This window comes from Lynx rufus, unplaced genomic scaffold (assembly GCF_022079265.1).
Source record: "Lynx rufus isolate CCGP_SWC_20201006 ecotype Redwood Valley unplaced genomic scaffold, mLynRuf1.p SCAF_2, whole genome shotgun sequence".
Lineage (NCBI taxonomy): Eukaryota > Metazoa > Chordata > Mammalia > Carnivora > Felidae > Lynx > Lynx rufus.
Genome location: NW_025814834.1, coordinates 4,379,579 through 4,403,747, shown reverse-complemented (window position 1 = coordinate 4,403,747; position 24,169 = coordinate 4,379,579). Strand labels below are relative to the sequence as shown.

The window sequence follows — 24,169 nt, the reverse complement described above, 5'->3', positions numbered from 1 at the left end:
GCCCTTGTGGCATTTGACTGATTTTGTTAGACTGTGTCACCGTCATCTGAGGTCACTCTTAAGTGTCTGACTGCATTCACTTTGGCCTTAGGCGTCATAAAGATGCTGCCCGGAAACGGACAGAGAGATCATTGTAAAGACGGATAGGAAATCATCAAGAAGGGGAGAAATATTTCCCTTGATTTATTCTTGGAGACTCTACCTTGTGCCACTGTCTAAACTCTGGAAATTCAGTGCTGAACAGAAAGACACAATGTCACAGGAGAAAGCAGACAAGAAGTCAGAGATCTCAACAACAAGTAAAGAGGCAGGATTATGTTAAAAACGTCCTTTTTTTGTATTAATGGAATTAACAGAACACAATCAAGGGAATCTAGGAGAAGACCCTTTGGTAATCGAACAAGAAATACACAAAATAAACAGAAACCCAATACACATTTCAGTATATATTCTGGTAAAATTCTTATACTATTAGCAAAATACAAATGCTCCCCCAAGCCCTCTTTCTTTTCTTTCCTTCCTTCTCCCTCCCTCCTGCCCTTTCTTTTTCTTTCTTTCTTTCTTTCTTTCTTTCTTTCTTTTCTTTCTTTTCTTTCTTTCTCTTTCCTTTTTTCTTTCTTTCTTTCTTTCTCTTGCTTTCTTCCTCCTTTCTGCCTTCCTTCCTTCCTTCCTCCTTTCTGTTTCTTTCTTTCTTTCTTTCTTTCTTTCTTTCTTTCTTTCTTTTCCTTCCTTCCTTCCTTCCTTCCTTCCTTCCTTCCTTCCTTCCTCCTTTCTGTTTCTTTCTTTCTTTCTTTCTTTCTTTCTTTCTTTCTTTTCCTTCCTTCCTTCCTCCTTTCTGTTTCTTTCTTTCTTTCTTTCTTTCTTTCTTTCTTTCTTTTCCTTCCTTCCTTCCTTCCTTCCTTCCTTCCTGTCAGCCTTCCTTCCTTCCTTCCTCCTTTATGTCTTCTTTCTTTCTTCCTTCCTCCTTTCTCTCTTTCTCTCTTCCTTTCTTTCTTCCTTCCTTTCTTTCTTTCTTTCTTTCTTCCTTCCTCTTTCTTTCTTTCTTTCTTTCTTTCTTTCTTTCTTTCTTTCTTTCTTCTTTCTCTTCCTACCTTCCTTCCTTCCTTCTTCCTCCTCTTTCTTTCTTTCTTTCTTTCTTTCTTTCTTTCCCTTCCTTCCCTCCTTCCTTCCTTCCTCCTTTCTCTTTCTTTCTTTCTTTCTTTCTTTCTTTCTTTCTTTCTTTCTCCTTTCTTTCTCCTTCCTTCCTTCCTTCCTTCCTTCCTTCCTTCCTTCCTTCCTTCCTCCTGTCTTCTTTCTTTCTTCTTTCTTTCTTTCTTTCTTTCTCCTTCCTTCCTTCCTTCCTGTCATCCTTCCTCCTTTCTTTCTTTCTCCTTCCTTCCTTCCTTCCTTCCTTCCTTCCTTCCTTCCTTCCTCCTTTCTGTCTTCCTTCCTTCCTCCTTCCTCTTTCTTTCTTTCTTTCTTTCTCCTTCCTTCCTTCCTTCCTTCCTTCCTTCCTTCCTTCCTCCTTTCTCTTTCTTTCTTTCTTTCTTTCTTTCTTTCTTTCTTTCTTTCTTTTTATCTTGAGAAAGAGAGTGCACTGAGGGGTAGAGAGTGGGGCAGGGGGCGGGGCGGGAGGAAGATAGAGAGAGAATCCCAAGCAGGGTCTGCATTGTCAGTGCAGAGCCCAATGCAGGGCTCAAACCCACCAAGTGTGAGATCATGACTGGAGTAAAAATCAAGAGTCGGATGCTTAGCCGACTAAGCCACCCAGGTGCCCCATGTGGCTTTATTTCAAAGGGATCACATTAATCACTTTTTGATCAGAGGGAAATGTCAATCTCCTTGTTCCTACAGGCCAAACGTAGGTCAGTGTATAACATCAGAATGAATAAGATGGAAATTGATTATAATACAATAAAAAAGAGAGAATCCATGTTTCTACACTGACACCACAACAATTTCAAAAAAGGGTAGGAAGGAAATTTCTTCCTAGAGGAATGGCACCTTCTGAACATAGAACAGAAGACAGAAATAGAACATCCCCATTTTACAGCTACCCTATGGATAGCTGCAGCTATCGACGCAGGCAAAACTCATCAGTGGTTGATAAAACCTTTAAACCAGTTGGGGACAGAATCTCCAGAGCCTCAAAGACTCCCCCCTACAGGTTGTTCATTAACTACCAGGGGGAACATGAAGCTTGACAGTGGAGAAATCTGGGGAACAGCACTTTGGCCAGTGATGAAATGTAACGCCCCCAGAGATGGGACACGATGGGCCCTCATCGTGCAACTCTGAGGACACAATATCACCTATGAAGTCTTCCTACCAAAAACAGTCTTCCCCGAATCAAGTCATGAGGAAACCCATCAAACCACCTCTGTTGAAAAACAGTCTGTAAAACAGCCCAGACTCTGACAAGGTCAGCGGCGTGAAAGACGTCAGGTTGGAAGGTGTTCCAAATTAAAGGGGCAAAGATATGAACACTGCATCCACAGTCCTTGACCGGATTTTGGATTCAGAAAGACAAAAACTTATGAAGGCATCACATCTCAGTGATGCCAAGTTGTCTGAGTGTGATTATCCTTTCGTGGTTATGTGGGAGAATGTCCTAGTTCATGGCATGTGCGGGAAAGTGAAAATCATACCTGCGTTAGGGTGCTGGCATTTCAAATAGTTTTAAGCTTTAAGTGTGTTTTCAGGTCATCGTGTTGTTTTTTAAAAATTAAAAGAAAACCTTAGTTGAAGATGGTGTCAGCAAATGTCCCTCCTCCTTCCTTCCAGTGACCTGTGTGGCGGCCCCTTCTGGAAGGAATTCCTCCCGTAAGAATTGTGCGTTCAAGTTCCAGGTGCTGCCTCCTGGGGCATTTTGTTTCAACACGAAAATACGAACAAGTCTTCATTTCCTCAATATAGCTTATTCCAGACAGAATGCCGCAAGGAACTTTGCGAGTAGGTTCAAAAAGCTCCCTCCACCACATGAGGGGGGAGAGCTGGACCTATTAGCTCACAGCACGGAATGAATTCAAATCCATTCCATTAGACAAAAATCTACTCCGAGCCTTGGGCCAGGTTTTGGTTTGGGAAAAACCACCAAGGAAACATAATTCCAGCTGTTGGGACCTCAAAACCCGAGGGGCGACACATGCGACCCAGACATGCGTAATTCTTGGTGTACCTTACCGATGTAATCGGAGAGGTTAACGTTCAGAGCCCGGATCAGCAACCCTTCTTCCACCAGCTCCTTGTACAGAGACTCAATGGTCCTGGTGACAAAGCAGAGGAGATATTCCATGAGCAGACACATAAAGTCAGCATTTCTGTTAATCATCACATATGCAGAGAACTTTCACCAGACCTATTCCTGTGCACATTTGTGTCTATGCAACTAAGCCGGTGTTTGGAAACATTGCTACAATTGAGGGACACATCAGGCTTCGAAAATAATACTTTTGCTCATCCACATGCACGTCGGACGTTTCCCATTAATAAGAATTATATCTGTGGGCATCTGAGACCAGCTACAGCTTCTGCAGTCTGCCCTTTCATGAATCCTTGGGACGGCACAAATATGAATTAGAAATTGCCCTATAATAGCAGTGCAATGGGCCCACGATTATATATTCAGTTAGCATCTGCAAGCCACAGCAGATCATTAATCCTTTGTGCAACTGATGTTTCCTTTTACCCCAACAGCATAAGACTTCAAAAGAAATACCTATAAAGAACAAAGGCTCAGAGGGGAACTAATTCTACTCCGAAAGATGAAATGTCTAACGCAGTGGGGGTGATGATTTTTTTAGGAGGATATTATACTTTTCCATAGTGTTTACAGATGTCAACCCACTACTCTAACAGGGCCTTGGGCATATAGCCAGTGCACTGGTAATTTAGAGTAATTGAAGAAAAAAATCAAGACAGTATCCCACTTAGTAAGTGAACGTCCCAGTGAAATTAACTGGGGCTTGGCTTATAGGAATTCAGGTAGGTCAAGCTTACGTATTGAGTACAGTCCTTTGAGATGTCTCATCTATTCCCTTTTCATTTCTAGAAGCTTTATTCTTTAGTTCTACCCTAGTCTTTCTTTAGAATGAGGAATTGTAAATATAACTATATTTAACCAGTTCTTTGTTCTACGATCCAGGTTAGGGTGATAAAGAATTCTCAGTTATATTTAAGCCAAATACCATTCGGATACATGTTAATTCAATGACCCCAATCTTTGACTGACTGCAATTCTGTTCTTTCAAATATATTTACAATAGTGTTTAAATGAAAAGTGTTTAAAATCCTGCTGTGAATTAAGGCTTAAGTTGTAATGGTACTTGGGATAACAGTATCTGACCTGTATCAAGAAGGCACTAACTGTAGTTTTCCAACTAGAATACTTATTTGATATAAACATATAATATATGCATAAAATATTTAACGTAACATTGAAGATTCTCCAAAACAATCAGAACAAAATATATTAAGAAACCGGGGACACAAACCCGTATTTCGATCTTACCAGTGAAACAAACTTCTGTTATGGAATAAAAAACATTTTCAACTTTAAACCTACCTTAAATATGGTAAAAACACTGGTTTTGGGTTTACATTAACTTCATGAGAGAAACGGAAGTTGTCTTCCTGTGTCTTGGCAGAATTAGCCCTAGTCTAGAGACACAGGGTTGTCCAAAATTGAAATGAAAAATCTTCCAGGAATGAGACGACCAGATCCTTCTGTGCCTTTGTGTCAGGGCTCCAGGCACGTGCACCAGCTCTGGCCTCCACTTCCTTCTGGATGGTTCTAAGGGCTTCCTTTCTCATGGGTCTTCTCTCAAACAGAGTTTGGGAATGTATCCCTGCTACCCAGGGGAGGACTAGGAAACACCCCAAACAGGGAGCAACACGTAGTATCCGTTAACAAAACCCACGGGAAGAAAGGTATTCCTTCAAAATGATTTCTTTTTCTTTTAATGTTTATTTATTTTTGAGGGGGGTGGGCAGAAAGAGAGGGAGACTGAGGATCCCAAGCAGGCTCCGTGCTGTCAGCACAGAGCCCGATGTAGGGCTCAAACTCACGAACCTTGAGATCATGACCTGAGCCAAAGTCGAACACTCAACCAACTGAGCCACCCAGGAGCCCCTCAAAATGATTTCTGACATTCACTTATTAGGTATTTAATTTAATTCAATTTTACTTTTATTTGTTTATTTAACTGAAGTATAATTGACATATAATATCCTACTAGTTTCATATGCATTTCATAGTGATTGAATATTTACATACGTTACAAGATGATCGCCATGATAAGTCTAGGTACCATCCATCACCATACGAAGTTAGTACAATATCATTGACTGTACTCCCTGTGTTGTATGTTACATCCCCGTGGCTTACGTGTAACTGGAAGTTTGTACCTCTGGATTCATGTTACCCATTTTACCTGACCCCCAACCCTCCCCCATCCGGTGACCACTAGCTTGCTTCCTGTATCGATAGTCTGTTTCTGTTCTGTTGCGTTTGTTTTGTTTATTTTGTTCCTTAGATTCCACTACATTCCTTGGAAATATCTGAAAACCTAAGTCCCATTTATTTCCAATGTCAAAGCACCGAAGGGCCGTTTCAGCTTAAAAACGAGCATTTAAAATGATTCATGAAGGGGCATCTGGGTGGCTCAGTGGGTTTCAGCTCAGGTCATGATTCACGGTTTGTGGGATCGAGCCCTCTGTTGGGCTCTGCCCTTATGGTGCGATTCTGATTCTCTCACCCCCCTCAAAATAAATTAATAAATAAGCTTAAAAAATAAAATGATTCATGAGTATCGACATTTGGCCAGCGGAGCTCAAGGAAATGGAAATATCCCTTGATGAGACAAATCCTCTTCCTTTCCTTCAATGAGCGTTTAGGAAGTGCCTCAGTGGGTGGGGCCCAGGACAGGGCAGGACACAGGAACTGTCTCTGCCCTGAAGGGGTCTAAGTATTCCCTCAAAAGTTGGATCAGGATGCTATTTCTTAAACAAATTCTTAAGAACCCCACAATTTTAATTTTAATTTAATTTTGTTTTGTTTTATTTTATTTTAACATTTATTCTGTTTTGAGAGACAGAGAGACACAGCATGAGTGGGGAAGGGGCAGAGAGAGGGAGACAGAATCTGAAGCAGGCTCCAGGCTCCGAGCTATCAGCACAGAGCCCGACGTGGGGCCTGAACTCACAAACTGTGAGATCACGACCTGAGCCGAAGTCAGACGCTCAACCGACTGAGCCACCCAGGCGCCCTAAGAACCCCACGAGTCTTAAAAGCTTAAGTCGAATGATCTCAGAAGTGATGGGGCCTGACCTTGGCAGACATCTTTCCAGTGTAGGAGGCCAGAGCGGTCCCAGCGCCTGGAGGATGAAGGAGGTGTGGTGTACAGGGAGGGGCGCCTTTCCGGGACAGGGGCCGCCGACTTCGGCAGAGACCTGCGCGCTGCTCTGGGGGGGCCCCCTAGCCGTGCAGAACAGCAACACTTGTGCACATCTCACCTGTCAGCTGTCAGATCTTTATCCTTCTTCCCTTTTTTGCCTTTCTTCCCTTTCTTTCTCTGGAAAAAAAAAAAAAAATGAAAAGAGCCAACAATTTAGCCCAGACAAGCGAGCAAATTATCTCTAGCAGTTAGCAAGGGAAGCTGTTTTGGTAGTGGTGGCGGGGAACGGGATGAGAGTGTCGATTGTGGCGTGCCGAGCGTGTGGGTGTAGCATTTTCCTGGACATAGGGTTTGGCCTGGGGACCCCCCAGCTTGCTTGTGTGGGCATGTCCCTGGCCGGGCGGACAGTGAGGTCACCACTGTGAAGCTTGCATGGGGCCTGATTCCCAGCAGGCGCCCAACACTCTGGCTCTCATCTACAGAGGAGGAGAGCGCCACGTGCCCAGGCCATCACGTTGTGCTCGTCCTTAACGCCCTGTGTCGCGCTCTGTTAGCGTCCAGCCCGAGATCTGGTTCCCAGAGGGCTCTGCATTCTGATCACTGGGACAGCTGGAGGGAAGGGCTTGGGACGTGATCTTTCACAACAGCGCCGATCGCTTCACTCCTCTGTCTACAGCATCCATTGGTATCGCCCCATTTGCCCACAGGATGAAGTTCAAGTTCGCCAGCACGGTGGATGACGTTCTCCCAGCCTGGCTCTCTCTTCCTTCCCTGCCTCATCTCAGGCCTCCTCGGGCCACCCGCACTCCCTGTCACGCAGACTGAACGTCGGGCACTTACTGTCCCAGCATCTCACTCCTCCACGTCCACGTCCTCATTCACTCGTTCATTATTTTTGTCACATATAACTTATGTGCAGTGAAGCATCACCCACATCCAGGCTGACTAACCTTTGCATTTAAAGTTTGCATATAACCATACAAACACCGCCTCGTTCAACATCTAGAACATCTTCTAGACATCTTGACCTGTCTCTCAAGCTGCTGTGGGAAGCTGCTCCTCTGACGTCACTGTGGATTCATGTTGCCTATTCCTCTACACATACAATATAAACTCTGTATGTCTAGGGGCGCCCGGGTGGTTCAGTCGGTTGAGCGTCCGACTTCGGCTCAGGTCATGATCTCACGGCTTGTGGGTTCGAGCCCCGTATCGGGCTCTGTGCTACCAGCTCGGAGCCTGGAGCCCGCTTCGCATTCTGTGTCTCCCTCTCTCTCTGCCCCTCCCCTGCTCATGTTCTTTTTCTCTCAAAGAGAGAACTGAATTTCATTCAATGCTGTGATTGCAAGATTCACTTATGTGGTTGCACTTGATGTTTCTCAGGTTTTTTTAAATTAGAATTTTTATTTTGAGAAAACAGTGGATTCACATGCAGTCATAAGAAATAATACAGAGGTCCTGCGTCCTCTTCACCAGGTTTCTCTCAATGGTAACATCTTATAGAACTATCTTACAAGATCACAACCAAGACGCTGGTATTGACATTGGAGTCAGGATACAGAACATTTCTGTCTCCACCAGGGTCCTCAGGTGGCCTTTCCCAGACCCACTCACTTTCCTCCCACGAGCACCCCATCCTTAACCCCTAGAAACCACGAGAGTCTCCTCTATTTCTGTGATTTTGTCCTTTTGAGAATGTTGGATCAGCAAAATCACAGACTGGACTTTTTTTTTTTTTTTGGTATCATTTTGCTTTTCATTCATTATAATTCTCAGGAAATTTGGCCAGGTCATCGTATGCACCGATGATTATTCTTTTTTATTGCTGCTTTCAGTTTTGAGTTATTATGAATCAAGATGCCATAAATGTGTGTGCGTGTGTGTGTGTGTGTGTGTGTGTCTTTGTTTCTCTGGGATAAATGCCCATGAGTGCAACTGCTCGGTTGTAGAGTAGTCTGGTTTGCAAAGAAAGTGCAAACTGCCTTTCAGGGTGCCTATACCGTTTCACATTCCCACCACTAATGTATTAGTGATCCAGTTTCTTCCCATTCTTTCCAGCAACTGGTGTTGCCATTATTTTTTATTTGAGCCATCCCAATGGGTGGGTGGTGACCTCTCATTGTGATTTAAATTTGCATTTCCCTAATGACTCATGGCACCGAATGTCTTTTCCTGTGCTTCTTCCTCCCCATCGGCCAAATGCCTCTCGTCTTTGGCCCATTTTTTCTGATTGTTTTTTTTTTTTAATTTTTTAAAATCTTATTTTCAAGAGAGTGTGAGAGAGAGCGGGAGAGCGGGAGAGGGGCAGAAGGAGAGAGAGAAAGAATCTATAGGAGGCTCCACCTTCAGCATGGGACCTGACACAGGCTCGATCCGACGACCTTGGGATCATGACCTGAGCCAAAATCAAGAGTTGGACGCTCCACCAGCTGGGCCGCCCAGGTGCCCCTAGGTTGTTTGGTTTTTAACTGTTGAGTTTTAAGAGTTCTCTGTATGCTGTATGCACCAGCTTTTCCTCAGATATGTGGCTTGCAAGTTATTTTCTCCTAGTCTGTACTTTGTCTTCTCACGCTGTTAATAGAAATCTTTCACACAGGAAAAGTTCTTCATTTTGACAAAGCCAAAATTTTCCTTTCATGAATTCTGCTTTGGCGTTTATTCTAAGAAGTCTGCCTAGCCTTAGATCCCAAAGATGTTCTCTTTTTTAATAAAAGTTTTACAGTTGTACATTTTCCATTTAAGCCCATGATCTAGTCTGAGTTAATTTTTGTACAATGTGTGAGACCTAGATCCAGGTTCGTTTTTTCTGTCTGTGGACATCTAATGGTTTCAGCACCGCATATTGTAAAAGTTATTATTCCTTGAATTTTTGCACCTTTGTCAAAAATCACTCTGGAGTATTCCTGTGGGCCTATTTTGGGAGTACACATTCTGTTCTGTTGATCTGTGCATCTAACTCTCTACCAGTAATTAAATTTAACTCTATCATCTTTATATTTGTTTTCTAATTATGCAATCTGTTCTTTTTTTCCCTTTCCCTTTCCTGTATTCTTTCTAATCTTTCCACTTTATTTTCACTATTACTTGTTATACATTTTAAATTTTTTTTTTTCAACGTTTATTTATTTTTGGGACAGAGAGAGACAGAGCATGAACGGGGGAGGGGCAGAGAGAGAGGGAGACACAGAATCGGAAACAGGCTCCAGGCTCTGAGCCATCAGCCCAGAGCCTGATGCGGGGCTCGAACTCACGGACCGCGAGATCATGACCTGGCTGAAGTCGGACGCTTAACCGACTGCGCCACCCAGGCGCCCCACTTGTTATACATTTTAATATCAATTAGAGAATTGCAAGATATATTATTAACTTATTACAGTAGACCGGCATTTTACAGTGCCCTGAACAATGCAATAACCTTACAAGTCTACTTACCCCTGCCCACCTTATTGGTTGCGGTTGTCATATATTTCATTTCCGTGTGGTATGAACACAGATGACTTTGTTATGATTCTTGCCTTCAAAAGCAAATATTCTAAAAGTGGCCTTTTATATTTACCAAAATATTTCCATTTTCAACAGCGGATCTTTTCTTCTTACGTGTCTTTGTTTCTATCTGGGAATCTTTCCCTTTCGCCTGAGAACTATCCTTTAAAGTATTTCACATTGTGGGTCTGCTGCTGCTAAGATCTCCAAAATTTTGTTTGTCTGGGAACACCTCTATTTCCTTCCACTTTTGAAGGATGTTTTCACTGGGCCTGGAGTTCTAGGTTGGCAGTTAGTTCTTTCGAATCTCTAAAGACGCCATTCATTGCTTTCTGGCTCCATGGTTTCTGTTGGGAAAGTCAGCATCCTTATTTTTGTTTCCATGGAGGAAATATATCTTAAAAAAAAAAAATCCAGTAAGATTTTGCCTTTTACCTTCGACTTTTAGCATCCTGACTCCTATGTGTCGAGATGTAGTTTTCTTTGATTCATCCCAGTCAGACCTCAGTGACGTCGCTGAACTTGTGGCTTCGTGTCTTTCATCTGGTTGGGAAAATTCATGGACAGTACTTTTTCATACATTGCTTCTTTCCCATTCTCCTTCCTTTTTGGGGGATTCCAGTTACACATGTAGTACCACTTTTGACCATGTCTCAAAGGTCTCTTATTCTCTGTTCTGTTCTTTACATTCTTGTTCTTTCTGTGCTTCAGTTTAGATTTCCTACTGACCGGTAAAAGCTCAATCTGTCTTCTGCTATGTCCATGCTCTTGTCAGACCAGTTCCAGGAGTTTTTAATCTCCGCTACTGCATTTTTCAGGTGTGGAATGTTCATTTGTTTCTTTTAAAAGTAGGTTCTCAGTTTATTTTTGCATATGACATTCCTCCCTCCCCCACTTATACATGCTGGCACTCTGGGAAATGCAGGAGAGTCAACCAAGGATTTTACTGTCAAGGAGTTTCTTAGCTTCTCCAGGAACTCCTATGTCCTTAACATTTCTGTGATTACAACAGGAGAGGAACTCAGGAAAGAAAGGGCCCCTGAGAGGCAGGACCTCACCCAGTGGTGTCATCATGGGGATGACAGCACATCCAGAGAGACCCAGTCCTACAGACCTAGAAACCTGCTGTTGCCGGCACAGATGCCTTGTGTGTGTTGTTCTCTTCTGTACCCCGAATGCCTTGAAATGTTCCTGGCATATAGTGCTCTGTAAATACTTATTGAATGAAACAGTTAATAAGGACAATCTGTTCCTCAAGCCTAATTTTGGATCTGCAAATAACAGGAGAAGGTGGAACAGACTGTAACGTAAGTAGATTGATTTAGAATGACACATACACTTGCCAAGAGAAACAGACCCTGTAGACTTCCAACTTCCTAATCAACATGAAACTATAGTAACTCATCAGAAGGTTGCTTGGTGATTATGGCATTACTAAGGGAGGTGGCTGGATGCTGTGAATCGCTCCTGATGCTATCCTGTGACATCCTGAAGCACATATTTAGCTTACAGGGACCAATCTGCATGGGGTCTAGATCTGACAAATTGATTTATTTGATAATATGTGCTGAGGACTTGTTTTGTGCCAGAAAGGGTTACAATGGTGAGCAATCAAAAAAGACAATCACACAGTTTCTGCACTCACAGCTCTTCCGTAGATTCAAAAAGGCAGATACCAACAAAATGATCTCACTAGTAAATATAATATTAAAACTCTGATAGAGTACCAGGAAGATATAGTACACAGTGCTATGTGTATGCAGAGAAAGAAGACTTACTATGGATGACCCAGAAGGCTTCCTTGAGAAAGAAAGGCTTGCACTGAGACCATAGGGATGAGTAGGGTTAACTATGCGAGGAATTAGGGGAAAGGGAATGAAGATAGTTCTTGAGAGGGAATAGCATGTGCAAAGGCCCTGTGTTGGGAAGGAGCATAGTATGTTTGGGGGACAGAGAGGAAGGTCAGAATGCTGAAGATCATGAAGAGGGCACTGGCCAGGTCAGACATGGCCTTGTAAGCCTGGCTGAAGACCGTCATCTTCATCCTTGGGGGATTAAGATACCACTGAAGGGTTTTAGCATGGAGTGATAACATCAGATTTGTATTTTGAAAGGACTGTTCAGGCTGCTGTACAATCTCTGATCAAGTCACTTTCTCTGGATGATGGATTAATACTGCCCAATTCTATCCCTGGGAGTCCTTTTCCTCCTTTTTTTCTATGGTTGAGGTGGACTATTTCCCTTCTGCTAATGGTCTTCTGAAGGATGGGATTTGGTAGAGTTAATTAAGCTTCAGCTTTCAAAATTAAAACCACATTCAATTTAGCCACTCTGATAGGTGTGAGGTGGTATCTCAGTGTGGCTTTGATTTGTGTTTCCCTGATGATGAGTGACGTTGAGCATCTTTTCATGTGTCTGTTGGCCCTCTGGATGTCTTCTTGGGAAAAGTGTCTATTCATGTCTTCTGCCCATTTATTCACTGGATTATTTGTTTTTCTGGTGTTGAGTTTGATAAGTTCTTTATAAGTTTTTGATACTAACCCTTTTTAAGGAACAAACTAAGGGGCAGATGGTGGGCGGGGGAGGGGGATAGTGGGTGATGGGAAGGGAGGAGGGCATTTGTTGGGATGAGCACTGGGCGTTGTATGGAAACGAATCTGACAATAAATTATATTAAAAAATATGCTCAACAGCATTAGTTATTAGGGAAAAGCAAATTAAAACCACAATGCAATAAGTTTTTTGATGTAATGGGAAAAGAAACACACATTCAATTTATGTCTCTGAGGTTTACGCCTAGGTCATTGAATTGGAGTTTGAGGCACTCAAAACTCTATAGTTATATATTTACCATCAAGCTATTGGGGTACCCTGAATGCAACCCATTTAATTCCAAAAGGGAAATTTGCAGCAGCCACTCTTTGTGACATACTGTGAGTCATTACATGGACAGGGCAGCCACCAGACTGCAGGCAGTGAGACAGGGCAGTCGTGCGGGAGGGTGAGGAAGCCCATTGGCCTTGGGCTTGGCCAATGGTGCTTGTTGGGTAAAACGAGAAAGCCTATTTTCAGCCAGAGGGTGTACAGCTACCTCCTGTCTTCATTTCCCATTTTGTTTGGCTTGAATTCCATGTTCAGTCACTAAAACATCAATTTTTTTCCTTTTTTTTTTAACAACGTTAATTAATTAATTAATTAATTAATTAATTTAGAACCAGCGGGGGAGGGGCAGTGAGAGAGGGGGACAGAGTTGCCAAAGTGGGCTCTGTGTTGACAACAGACAGCCCCGTGTGGGGTTTGAACTCATGAACCATGAGATCATGACCTGAGCCAAAGTTGGAGGCTTAACTGACTGAGCCACCCAGGCACCCCTAAAACATCACTTTTTCACGCAGGTATGCAAGGCATTACTAGAGTCTGTGGTCTCCTCAGTCAGTGCCCTCACCTACTGATGAGACCATGACCTACAGACAGTGACCTCTCCGGCTTCAGGGATGTATCCTCAAAGAGGGCCACGAAGGACATTCAGGCGTCGCACTGAAAAGTCAAGGTTAAACTGTGAAACTGTAAAGTCAACACAAGACGGATCAGGAGAGCGTCATCCTCAAGGGGCTGGAGGAACTAGCCACTCGTGTAGCTGGATGTGTGAAAAGCTCCAGGACAGTTTGTGAATCACAAGAAGGGCCGAGGAGCCGGAGAACCCTGAGAAAGCCATCACGGGGGCAAAGGTTGCCTACGCACCTGCGGACATGGCCAGGGAGGGCAAGTGTGGCCTGCCCCTGGAGGGTTCTGGCCCCGGTGGCAGGGCTGGATCTGGGATGAAAGTCAAAGTAGGGGTCTAGGTGAGGAAGAGGCCAGTTCTTCCCTCCTATGTGTCTCCTTCGTTCTCATGTGACTGCCACATGCACAACACTTCCGACACCAGATGCGTGTGTGTGGGGTTCCCCCACCAAGCAACGCCCGCCGGGTGTCCTACAATTTGAGTCAGGTCTGACACTATCTACTTAGAAATGGCTTCGGTTTCACACGACCACTCCCCCAGCCCCGCAGCAGACGCCGGCCTCAAATCTGGGTTGTCCCCTGTGCTTCCGACCCACTGGTTATAAATCTGAGGTTCCCGTGACCCCTCCTCAAGTTTGGTTAATTTATTACAGCGGCTCGAAGCACTGAGGGAAACACTTGACGTCTACCGGCTTATTAAAGGATGTGAGAAAGGGTACAGACCAACGGCCAGATGAAGTGGTACGTAGGGTGAGGTCGGGCAGGGTCCTGAGTGCAGGAGTGAGTCGGGGTGCATCAACCCCCTGGTACAGGCCCGTGTTTACCCTCCTGACATTACTGGGATTTCACGGAGCCTTCCTCACACAGGCGTGATTCATTATTAACTCCATTGCCAGCCCTTCTGCCCTCTCTGGAGGATGGGGGAGTGGGGCTGCAAATTCTAAGCTTCTCATCCTGCCTTGGTCTTCCTGGTGACCAGCCCCCAGAGAGGGGCCACCCAGGAGCCCACCCAGAGTTGTCTCAATAGAACAAAAGATGTTCTAAGTGCTCTCATGACTTCAGAGTTTACAATGGCTTCAGGAGCTCTGTGCCAGGAGCCGGAGGTAGGGACGCGTATATAGGTTTTCTATGATCTCACAGGGCCCTAGGAAATGAACGTCGAATATCGGGATCTAACTGGCTACTCCAACAAAATGCTGTGAGATGCACTGCTGGCACTTTAACACTGAATTCACCTGATTCCCCTGCTCCCAAAGCGCTTGCTCATTGCCGATGGCCTCCCCTAGATCTGGGCCCATCGCTGGCTCCCCTGATCGTCCTCATTATATCTGTGGGGTTTGGGGAACGTGAATCTGCAGCGGGGAGGGGCAGGGTGGGTCACTCTCAGACTGCTGGATTTATCCCATTTAAGAGCCCGTATCCCCGAGGGCCGCGTGGTGGAATGAGGCAAAGCCACCCAAGGAAGGCGTTTCCGTGCACGGCAACCCGGGCCCGGCCGGTGTGCCAGGTGGCACCCGGGACTCAGCACCGGGCGCCTGGACAGCCCTCCTGGGCCTGGTTTGAACCTGTATGCGCCTCAGCCCTCCCGTGCTTGCTCCTACTCACCTTTTTGCCTCCTTTCTTCTTCCCTGCTTTGACCGGCTGCTCCTTTTCTCTGTTCACGGCCAGTTTCAAGTTTTTCAGTTCCTGCCTCATCAGCTCGTCCACCTGGGTGAGGACAGAATACGCCACTCTCGAGCGACTGTGTGCCTTGTGTAGTTTAAACATAGCGTCAAATCTGGGTCGGTCATTGACAGGAAACTGTGAAAAAGCCCTGTGGCTTTTCTTCTGCTGACTCGTCTTCTGGCAACGTAAGTGCCGTGTTACCTGTATTCTGATCTCTGACTCCAGCTCCTTCCGTTTCTCCTGTTTGATCAGTTCCGGGTCATGGTCCTGGGGGAAATTCCACGACTCGTCTCTGTTCCTCCACAAGTCTGTAATCCAGAAGGATAAAGAAAAAGAAAAGGAATTTGTTTTTTTTTTTTCAACATGAGGACGGGTGACAAACGGCTAATGCAATATAAAACACAAGTTTAATTCTCTATCCTCTTGCGTGGAACACAAATTCGAATAGAAGAATCAAGAGATTATTGATGGGAGAGTGATGCGGCTCTGTGTTCTTTTCTTCCACTTCCCAAATGGGAAAAACGTGCTCGTATGATGCCTAAAAGAGGAAGAAGAAAACTGCTAATGTGAAAACATAAAAAATAAAAAAGTACGATGCAATGGTATTCTCCTAATGATTATAGCCATGTAATAAACAATATATTAATTGTGGGATTATACAATTATGCAAATGTGGGATGACTTGTTTTTGCAATATGTTTTCGATTACTTTCATTATTCAAACAATTCCCTAAAACACGAAAGATTTTATTGCTAGCTGAACTCGTGAGTGATTTACCCCAGCCCCTTGTTAAAAGACAACACTGAACGTACAAACACCCATGACTGTCCCCTGAAGGGTTATAATTTTGAATTACTTTTTGGATGTGTTGGAAATCATGTGTGTTTTATGTTTCCTTTTTGCCTTGTTCTGAGAGTCAAGAGGATAACTGGAGAAATGTGACCTTAGAGGAAATAAGGATAATTTAGTATCACTGGCATAAGCTGAGCTGAAGCCCACTTCTCAGAGGGGGAGTTCCAGATGTGTGCGGAGGTGTGCAGGTCAGCTGGACCCTGGCACTGGGGCAGTGGGGGGGGGGCTCCCCCCATGGGAGGTGAGACGGTCAGTCTGGGAAGTGAGGTCTCGTCCCAGGATCTGTGTTCAGAATGTGATGGAAACTTGCCAGAACCTGGCCTGCAAACACCACCCAGCAAGGCCACTTCTCCAGGACCTTGTCCTGAGATGCCCTTCAACTTGGGGAGTCAGCTGAGGGCCCCGGGGGCCAGACGGAGGCTTCCCCACACGGGTCAGGTGATGGCTCCATGTGGGGAGAAAGGCGCCCGCGTGGGCGGGTGAGGGTGTGAATGAATGGGCAGAGGCTGAGAAACCTTCCCAACCTCCATCTTCCCTATGGGCACAGACTGGGGATCCTGAGCCGGCCTGGGGGGCGTCCCCCTGATGCAGCTGCCTGAGAAGGGAGGGACAGTCACAGTCACAGACGGGAACATATGTCTGGGTGCCGTGGAGACCAAGAAGGTGTCAACTGTGAAGACAGAGGGCAGAGCAGGTGCCTGGAGAGACACCTGGGCAAACCAATGAGAAGGGAGTCAAATGAATCCCAGGGGCCCGAGGTCGGCCAAAGAGGTGAGAGACGAAGGAAAGACACGGCGGTGGGACCCGGGAAAAGCTGCAGATCCCGAAGAGAAGGACAGCAGGGCCAGAACACGTTGGCCCATGACTCAAATCTGGCCAAGGGGCAAAAAAATTGCCCGAGGGCTTTGTCCGTCCCGTGCCTGTCCGGCCCTCGTGGCGGGTCAAGTGGAACCCCCACGTGACCACTCATTGGCTCTTCATCCGCCCTATCGACAAGTCCTACTTCCTGAGGGGAGACGGACCTTGCAGGACAACTGTGCCCAGAGCTAAGCAGGAGCGATGGAGGCCTGAGGGCCAGTGAACGTGTTGTCCCAAAGCGAACAGTCGGGACCCCTCGGACGGGAAAAGCGTACAGGAAGATGGGACAGGGAGACGCAGCTCCAGTTTTCCAAGTGTGTTAGCCCCAGGCTGGAGACCCCGCGGTGCTCCCAGCGGTTGGCGTGGACACTTCTGGAGGCAGAAATGGTCACCGCAAGATGTCATGAGCAGGTTGGGCAGGCCCACCACACTCCCTGGCTGTATGGTGGGAGTACAGAGCATGGGCCAGAGCAGAGCCTGTATGGAATCCGGGTCCAGCGAGGGCTCTTAGCCTTCCCAGCCTCCCACCTGGGAATCGAGGGGAGTGCACAGGCACGACTCTGCTGGTCGCTGGCTGGCCAGGGTCTTGCCACGCATTCTGCAAATTTGGGGGGACAGACTTTGGAAAACGAGGGTGACGATAAGACCCCAGTTTCTTCTGGGGTGGCTACTGTTGACGTACAGGAGATAGACAAGAACTAAGTCACACAGATGGAACAGTTTTCACAGAGCTGAGTCACCTCGGTGTCTTTCCCCATCAGGGTGGCCGTGTGACAGGTGGCCCTACTTTTAGAGCAGAGATGATGGCAAGGAATGATGGGTCCGGGATGGGTTTGGCATGTGTCTCCCGGATGCCTGCCCGGCAGAGGGTGACCCCAGAGGTGAGGACATCATGGGATGCCATCACCCGGGCGGGGCAGGTGACCAGCCTGGAACCAGGTTCACACTCCTTTGAAGACCAAGAGGGAGAAGACCCAAAACAGACTGACGGAGGCCACTTGTGGCAGCAGTGGGCACACAGGAAGTTGCTGGAAAGCTAGGAGCTGAGCTTTTATTGTTTTAAATAATCAATCCTGCAACTGAGTGCCAGCCCAAGAGGCCCATCCTGCGTTTTACAGTTAGGGAATGAAAAATACGCATTGCATAAGTGATCTAAATCAGCCCATTGACGTGTTTTGTTGTTTTCAGTCGGTCCTAATTTGGAACTTTATTCTTAGCCCCCGACCTCCCTACAAGGTGGGTTTTGTGGCTGGCGTGTGTGTGTGTGTGTGTGTGTGCCCAAGGCACATCTACTTCTTCATCTGAAGGTAACTGTTCCTTCTCAGTGCATTTTCTGAAATGTTCATGAGCTTAAAGCTTCAAAATGTAAGAATATACAATGCTTCTTCGTAAGTGTTTGAAATTGCAAACTTTCCCCCTTGAAAGTCCTAGAAGAGGCTTAAATGTGTCAAAACGTGCCAACCACTGAGAACTCTTGTCTCACGGGTGTCCCCCTCGCACGATCACTAAATCTCCAACAACAAAACTCACCTGTTTCATTAAGACATTTTAAAGTGAAATAGCTTTGTCATCACCAGGAAGCTACTGTGCTTTTTTTCACTAGACAGGCTTACTAAACTCTGGGAGCAGCAGCGTTAACTAAAGAAAGAGACACAGAACATTGAACAGAGAGGAACACGACGTGATTATTTATGAAAAAGCAATGGCACCAAATTCTCATTCTGGGCTTGTAACTGTGGTTCACAAGTAAACGGGCGCTTAGTGCCGAGTTCACCTCCACCGCCATTCGAATGGTCCTGGTTTTGCGCAGAAACTTTGCTTTTCTCATGACACTTTTGCACAGGGCACTCTCAATCCCTTCAAGAATTTCATGGACATTTACAAATGCAGGAAGCTATTCAGGGCCCTCAGAGCACAACAACTGCCCCAAGAGCTTTCATCCTGGGAATGTGAAAAGCAGTCGGGTGCAGTTTCTCACATGGGGGTGGGCAGTGATTAAAATGCTAATGTTTTATTTGAAAAGGAAAACCTTTGATTTTTGAGAAAAGAATTCTAAGATGAAGACATTGAATTTCTTTCAGTTACCAGAGACCTGGCAGATGTCACAGGAAACGCCACAAATCCAGAGAGGAAAATGGGACTTCACGGTTCCTCTCCCAAGTGACCACAGCTTGGTTTTTTTTTTTTTTTTTTTTTTCCGCAGCCTTAGAGGAAACAGATATTATACAAACAGCGTCATGGAAACAGATATCACACAAACGGCGTGGAAAGTCTCAAGAGCTTTCCTGAGTGGGTCGGCAGGTACCAAGACTTGGCTTCCCACGGCAACGTTCGATTTCCCCCATATTGATGTTTGCTTATATCAAAATCATACACCCACATCGTTTTAGACAAAGTCAGAGAATAGGGAAAGGATTATAAACAAAAAGCTGTCTGACCCTGCCTTCCGGTGACACTGCCCAATGGCATTCATTCCTTCATTTAAAAAATGCATTGAACAGATTCAGATTTATCCACAAATGTGATTTACTCGTAGGTTATTTAATTCAGAACTTGACTGAGCCTGATTATGGGGCAGGCTCTGCTATGAGACTGGGCAGACGGTGGAAGGCCCTGCCTTCTGGGACCCGCGTCCTCCTGTGGGGAGACAAGGAACACCCACATCCACGTCGGACGGAGGTAGGGAAAGCAGGTTGGGGACAGGGTGAGGCTGGAGACTGTTACCTGACACGGGGCTCAAGGAAGGCCTGCAGGGACCAGCATTCCAGCCAAGGGGAACCCCCAGCACAAGGTCTCTGGGGAGGGAGGGACTGGCCTGCTGGTGGCAGAGCACAGGGCCCACGAGAGGAGGGTGCGAGGCCATCTATCTGCTTCTCTGTTGTTCTGTGTCTGTAATGTGCATATACTGCTGTTTTTTGGTTTATTAGTTTCAGACTTGAGCCCCTGACCTCCTGTTATGGCAGATGAGGGGTTGGCTATCTCTCACCTTCCTTTCCTTCCCCCTTATTTTCTCCTGATAGTTAATTTCGGAGGAGAAGGGAACCAGGCCTCCCAAATGCCGAGGGAAATGGTCCCGCTGAGCGTAAGTGTAAGGCCATATTTAGATGTATTGGCCCCTAGAGCCTCCCTGCGGTAGCTGCTTCTCCAGACACCCTGAAGGGCGGGCTCCACCAAAATGAGAGAGTGACAATCCGGAAAGGTGAAGGGAGGCCCAGGGTGACAGGTGACAGGGCTCCAAGAGGGGGGACTTCAGCAGAACACGAGGGGGCAAATTATCTGATGCGTTGGAAGTTGCGAACAATGGTCTCGGAGGCTGGGGATAGACATGCAGAGTAGGACCAGCGGGGGTGGCATGAAGGCCAAAAGAAACGTCCCCCCCAAGTAGCAGCTGTTGTTGCAGACACACCTTGAGTTCTGGTGGCACCCACAGCTGGCCCGTGACCCAGCAGTGTGACGTGCGCGCTTCCTAGGTCCCCAGCGAGGCCTTGGATGCTGCTGCTGCCGGCCTAAGTTGCGGAAGCCGCTCGCCCTAGGCCACTGTCCCCACCCATCCACCTCCACCACGCCCGGTGTTTCTGATGGTGATTGCTCTGCACTGCGGTTTGTAAAGGACTTGATGACTTCTCAAACTGGGGGGGTGGGGGGGGTGGGCAGAGGCTCCTTCTCACTGGGGGATGGCTTTGTTTGCTCCCCCTGGTTGTCGGGAAGAGGAGATGAGAAGGGCACAGAAAACACAAAGCCTCGCGTGTCTTGGGCACCTAATAACATGACGGGGTTACTGCCTTGACCTCTTTCCTCCCCGATTAAAGTGGATGCCAAATCCTGTGGACGCCACCTTTCCCCCCAAGCTTCCGCCTTCGTTCAGCATCCCATGCGGCGTGGGACCCTCGCCACTGGTGGTAAGTGAGAGAATTTCGGGTGGCGCATGGACGTTTTTATTTCATGTAACTAGCATCTCCAACCCGAAAGGACATTCGGGTTGCTGGCCAGGATGAGGCTCAATTTATTGCAGGGTAAAAACCACGAGTCAATGAAAAAAAGGTGGTAAGTAAATAATAGGACCAGTGCTGTCCAGACAAGACCAGAAGTGGGAAGGAACCACGGGCATGGCCGATGCTCGCAAAAACTCGACTTCACAAGCTTACTGCATTTTTCGGGAATTACCGAAGGGCACCAATGACCGGGGTCATGCTGACGGGTCATTCTGTGTTGGGATTCATCCTGAGGGCGGAGGGGAACCAAAGGAATTGGGTAATTGTTCTTGTAGATTGTACTAGAAATGCTTGAAAGACGAATTCCTACAGGTGCAGGTCTAGTCAGATTATCGCTGGGCTAATTAGGCTGAACAGTGGACAGAAGAATTACGTGTGGGTTTCTGGAGCACCTGTCTTGGTCTAACAGGATTAAAACATTTTACTGGACATACGGTATTGATTTTCTTCATTGAAACGGCCCAGGACAAATCCCTTTCATTCCCAGCAAGAGGACGTTCAGCTGCAAAACCAGCATGGAGGTTTAGAGATTATGTTCTCGTGGTATTCATATCTGGCCCTTTTACTGATTCGATGCCTTTTAAGCGACTCAAAGGAATTTTGCAGTAGAGACAGACAGAAGATCTGGGCTACAAGCCGCATGTTTTCAGTCTCTCATGACTGAGCACCTCATTCTTCCCCACCCAGGCAGGGTGCTAGGGCTGGGGGTCATGCTGGGTGGACAGGGTGACACGTATATTCTCCTAAACCAACCTTTGTATACGTTATTTCCTTCCTCCATCGTAGGAAGAAAGACACTCGGTGACATTTTCCACCCCTCATCTTCTTCCTGTTAAAGAAGAATGGTATTTTGGTTAATTACAGCCCCACTTTATCTGTTGAGACTAGAAATACAAGTGCACACATCCTGGTGAATGGGCTACGATAAGGCACACAGGCTCCTTCCTAGGTTACGAGCAAAGGTCCAGCCCCTTGCCCACCCACCTGGGCAGTGTTCCAGCTGGCCCGTCTGAGCAGGCAGTGCCGTGTCCATGAACTGGGTGTGGATGATTCTAGAAACTGAGCCCTGCCTACAGGCCTGCTAAAGCTCCCCTGTTTCAGTCACCCCTCCTGGGGCACCCCATGCCGAACTTGGTCCTGTTGTCTTATGCTCTGGTTCCTTCTTTGCTCTGAGAGGTGATCCCCAGCCTGAGTCCTACTGCCTCCCCTCACGGGCTTGTCGGGACATCTAGCTGCCCGGAACGTGGAGGGGAAGTGCCCATCTTCTTTCCCATCAGAATTCCATTTTCCCATCTTCGTTTGTGGAAAATTCCTCTTAGGTCTGAGGCAAACGTGTCCTCTTCTGTGAAGCTGTGCTGGATTCTTCCAGGTGAAAAAGACTCTCTCCTCACTACGTAGGATTTACTTATACTTCCTGGCACCTGCTTCTCGGCCCCAGCGTCTGGGAAGAGAGATCGTGGTGTGACATAATGGGGCGGGGGTCTGAAAGCATGCTCAGTGAGCGTCCAAGAATCCCAGCCCAGGAGAACCTGAGACCCTGCACATTAACAGGTATTAGTGGCAGAGTTCAAACAGGGCCACATCTGTTACATTTCTTGAATGGGGGCATGGGGGCATCTGGGTGGCTCAGTCAGTCGAGTGCTCGACTCTTGATTTCGGCTCAGGTCATGATCCCAGGGTCATTGGATGGAGCCTTGTGTTGGGTTCCATGATCCCAGGGTCATTGGATGGAGTCTTGTGTTGGGCTCCATGCTGAGTGTGGAGCCTGCTTGGGATTCTCTCTCCCGCTCCCTCTGCCCCTCTACCCTGCTCATGCATGCCCTCTCTCCCCCCACCTCTAAAAAAATGGGGTATGCATTCAGCATATACCTCTTAACATATAGGTTCAAATGTCAGATCGGTCACTCAGTGGCTATCAGATAATCTGATTATTTTTTTAGGGTCTGTGTCCTCAGGGTAGGGGTGGGGGTAGGGTTACTGTGATTTGGAAGAGACTGATTATTTCCCACTCAACGGATTCTAGACCCACAACCGAAAATCAGCCCAGGAGCTCTCATTGCTACTAACCGTGTTTTAAAATAAAAAGGCACCAAGATAATATGAGAGCTCTTTGCAAAAAAATTAAGCATCTCATAACTATTTTCAAGCTTGAAGGTAATTGAGGATGCCATTTTACTTTTCTGCTCACACTGTTCTCTCAATTCCATGGAGATTCAGAATCAAAATGATTCCTGCCTTTTCAGGCTTCAGACTGCTGTTCCTTCTTACATAGAAGGTATTCAGCCCATCTGAGATAACCCACAATGTGAAGTCAAAAAATGGGTAGCTGTGTTCTAAGTACATCGGTCCTGATTTTCTCTGGTCGCACCTAGGCTTAATTTTTGTCAGAAAAATTGTCCTGGCCATTATGACGGTGGTAAGAAATATGCCACGTTTCTCACAACAGCCCTCCAAACCGCCAGCTGATGTCCTCCTCCGAGGCCCCTGACCACCGTCCGGGCTCCACACCTACAAGCGATGCTTTCCCAGTGGGGGCCTCTTTGCCGGGAAGCCCTTCTTACCTCTGTGCACCCGGCTCAGCTCCTTGCCCTTTAGGAAGACTTAACTCAGGGAAAAGCCCAGCTTTCTCAGCCTCCAGAGCGTTCACTTAAACACTCCTCTTTGTTCCTAACCTTTATCCTGACTTCAGCATCCCATTTCAGGATGCCACAATTAATGGTCACTAGAAACATGCAGCGTAAGGAACAATTAGTATACATCGATGCCTAAAGAAGTGTCTGGAAGGATATACACCACCATGTTAATGATGACGGGTGACGGGTTCCACGCGACCTTTGCTTGTTTTTCTCTCTTTTTTTTTAAATCAATAACCCGATTTCTCCTCCTCTACCCTGAACTTGTGTTGCTTGAGTGATAATTGTTATATATTGCTTGATGGGGGTAATTAGATGAGCATTCAGGGGGATGGGTCTGGGAAAACCAAGTCCTAGGGCCAGCAAAGGACCATCCGGGGATTCTCCGGTCTTTATTTCTGACGCTGAATGGAAGGAATCTCCGTTATCTTTCTGGAAACTCGCATTATGGGAAATCAGGGTCCAGTGAAAACGCTCAACCTGAATTATTCTGGTTGATTCAATCAATCAATCAATCAGTCAGTCAATCAAGCATCAGTCTGGTCCCGTCTTCTGGTTCAGAGGGTAGCGGTAACCATCGAACCCTGCACTGGTCCCTGTGTGGCTGTCTGTTCTGCTGGCTGAGCAGAGTCACGTGGGTTTTAAGCCTTCTTGATGGAGGCCATTTGGGTGAAATGGTTTTCCTCCCCTTCACACTCTCCTCACCCCTGAAACCCTTTGCTTCTCCTGGCTTCTCCCCCAGCATTCTTTGCTGCAGAGAACCCTGGCCTTACTCTATTGGGCAACATCTCCTCCCTGCCTGCTGCCCCGGGA

General features: G+C 46.6%; 1 protein-coding gene across 1 annotated transcript in view; it reads right to left on the bottom strand.

Moving 5' to 3' along the window:
* Positions 1-24,169, bottom strand: part of IQCA1 (IQ motif containing with AAA domain 1) — a 153,879-nt gene that overhangs the window by 45,283 nt on the left and 84,427 nt on the right. The window contains exons 9-13 of the mRNA XM_047085902.1: positions 21,477-21,552; positions 15,222-15,328; positions 14,961-15,062; positions 6,493-6,551; positions 3,163-3,245 (exon numbers count right to left, since the gene is read on the bottom strand). Coding sequence (XP_046941858.1) covers positions 3,163-3,245; positions 6,493-6,551; positions 14,961-15,062; positions 15,222-15,328; positions 21,477-21,552 — 427 coding nt within the window. The remainder of the gene's footprint in view (positions 1-3,162; positions 3,246-6,492; positions 6,552-14,960; positions 15,063-15,221; positions 15,329-21,476; positions 21,553-24,169) is intronic.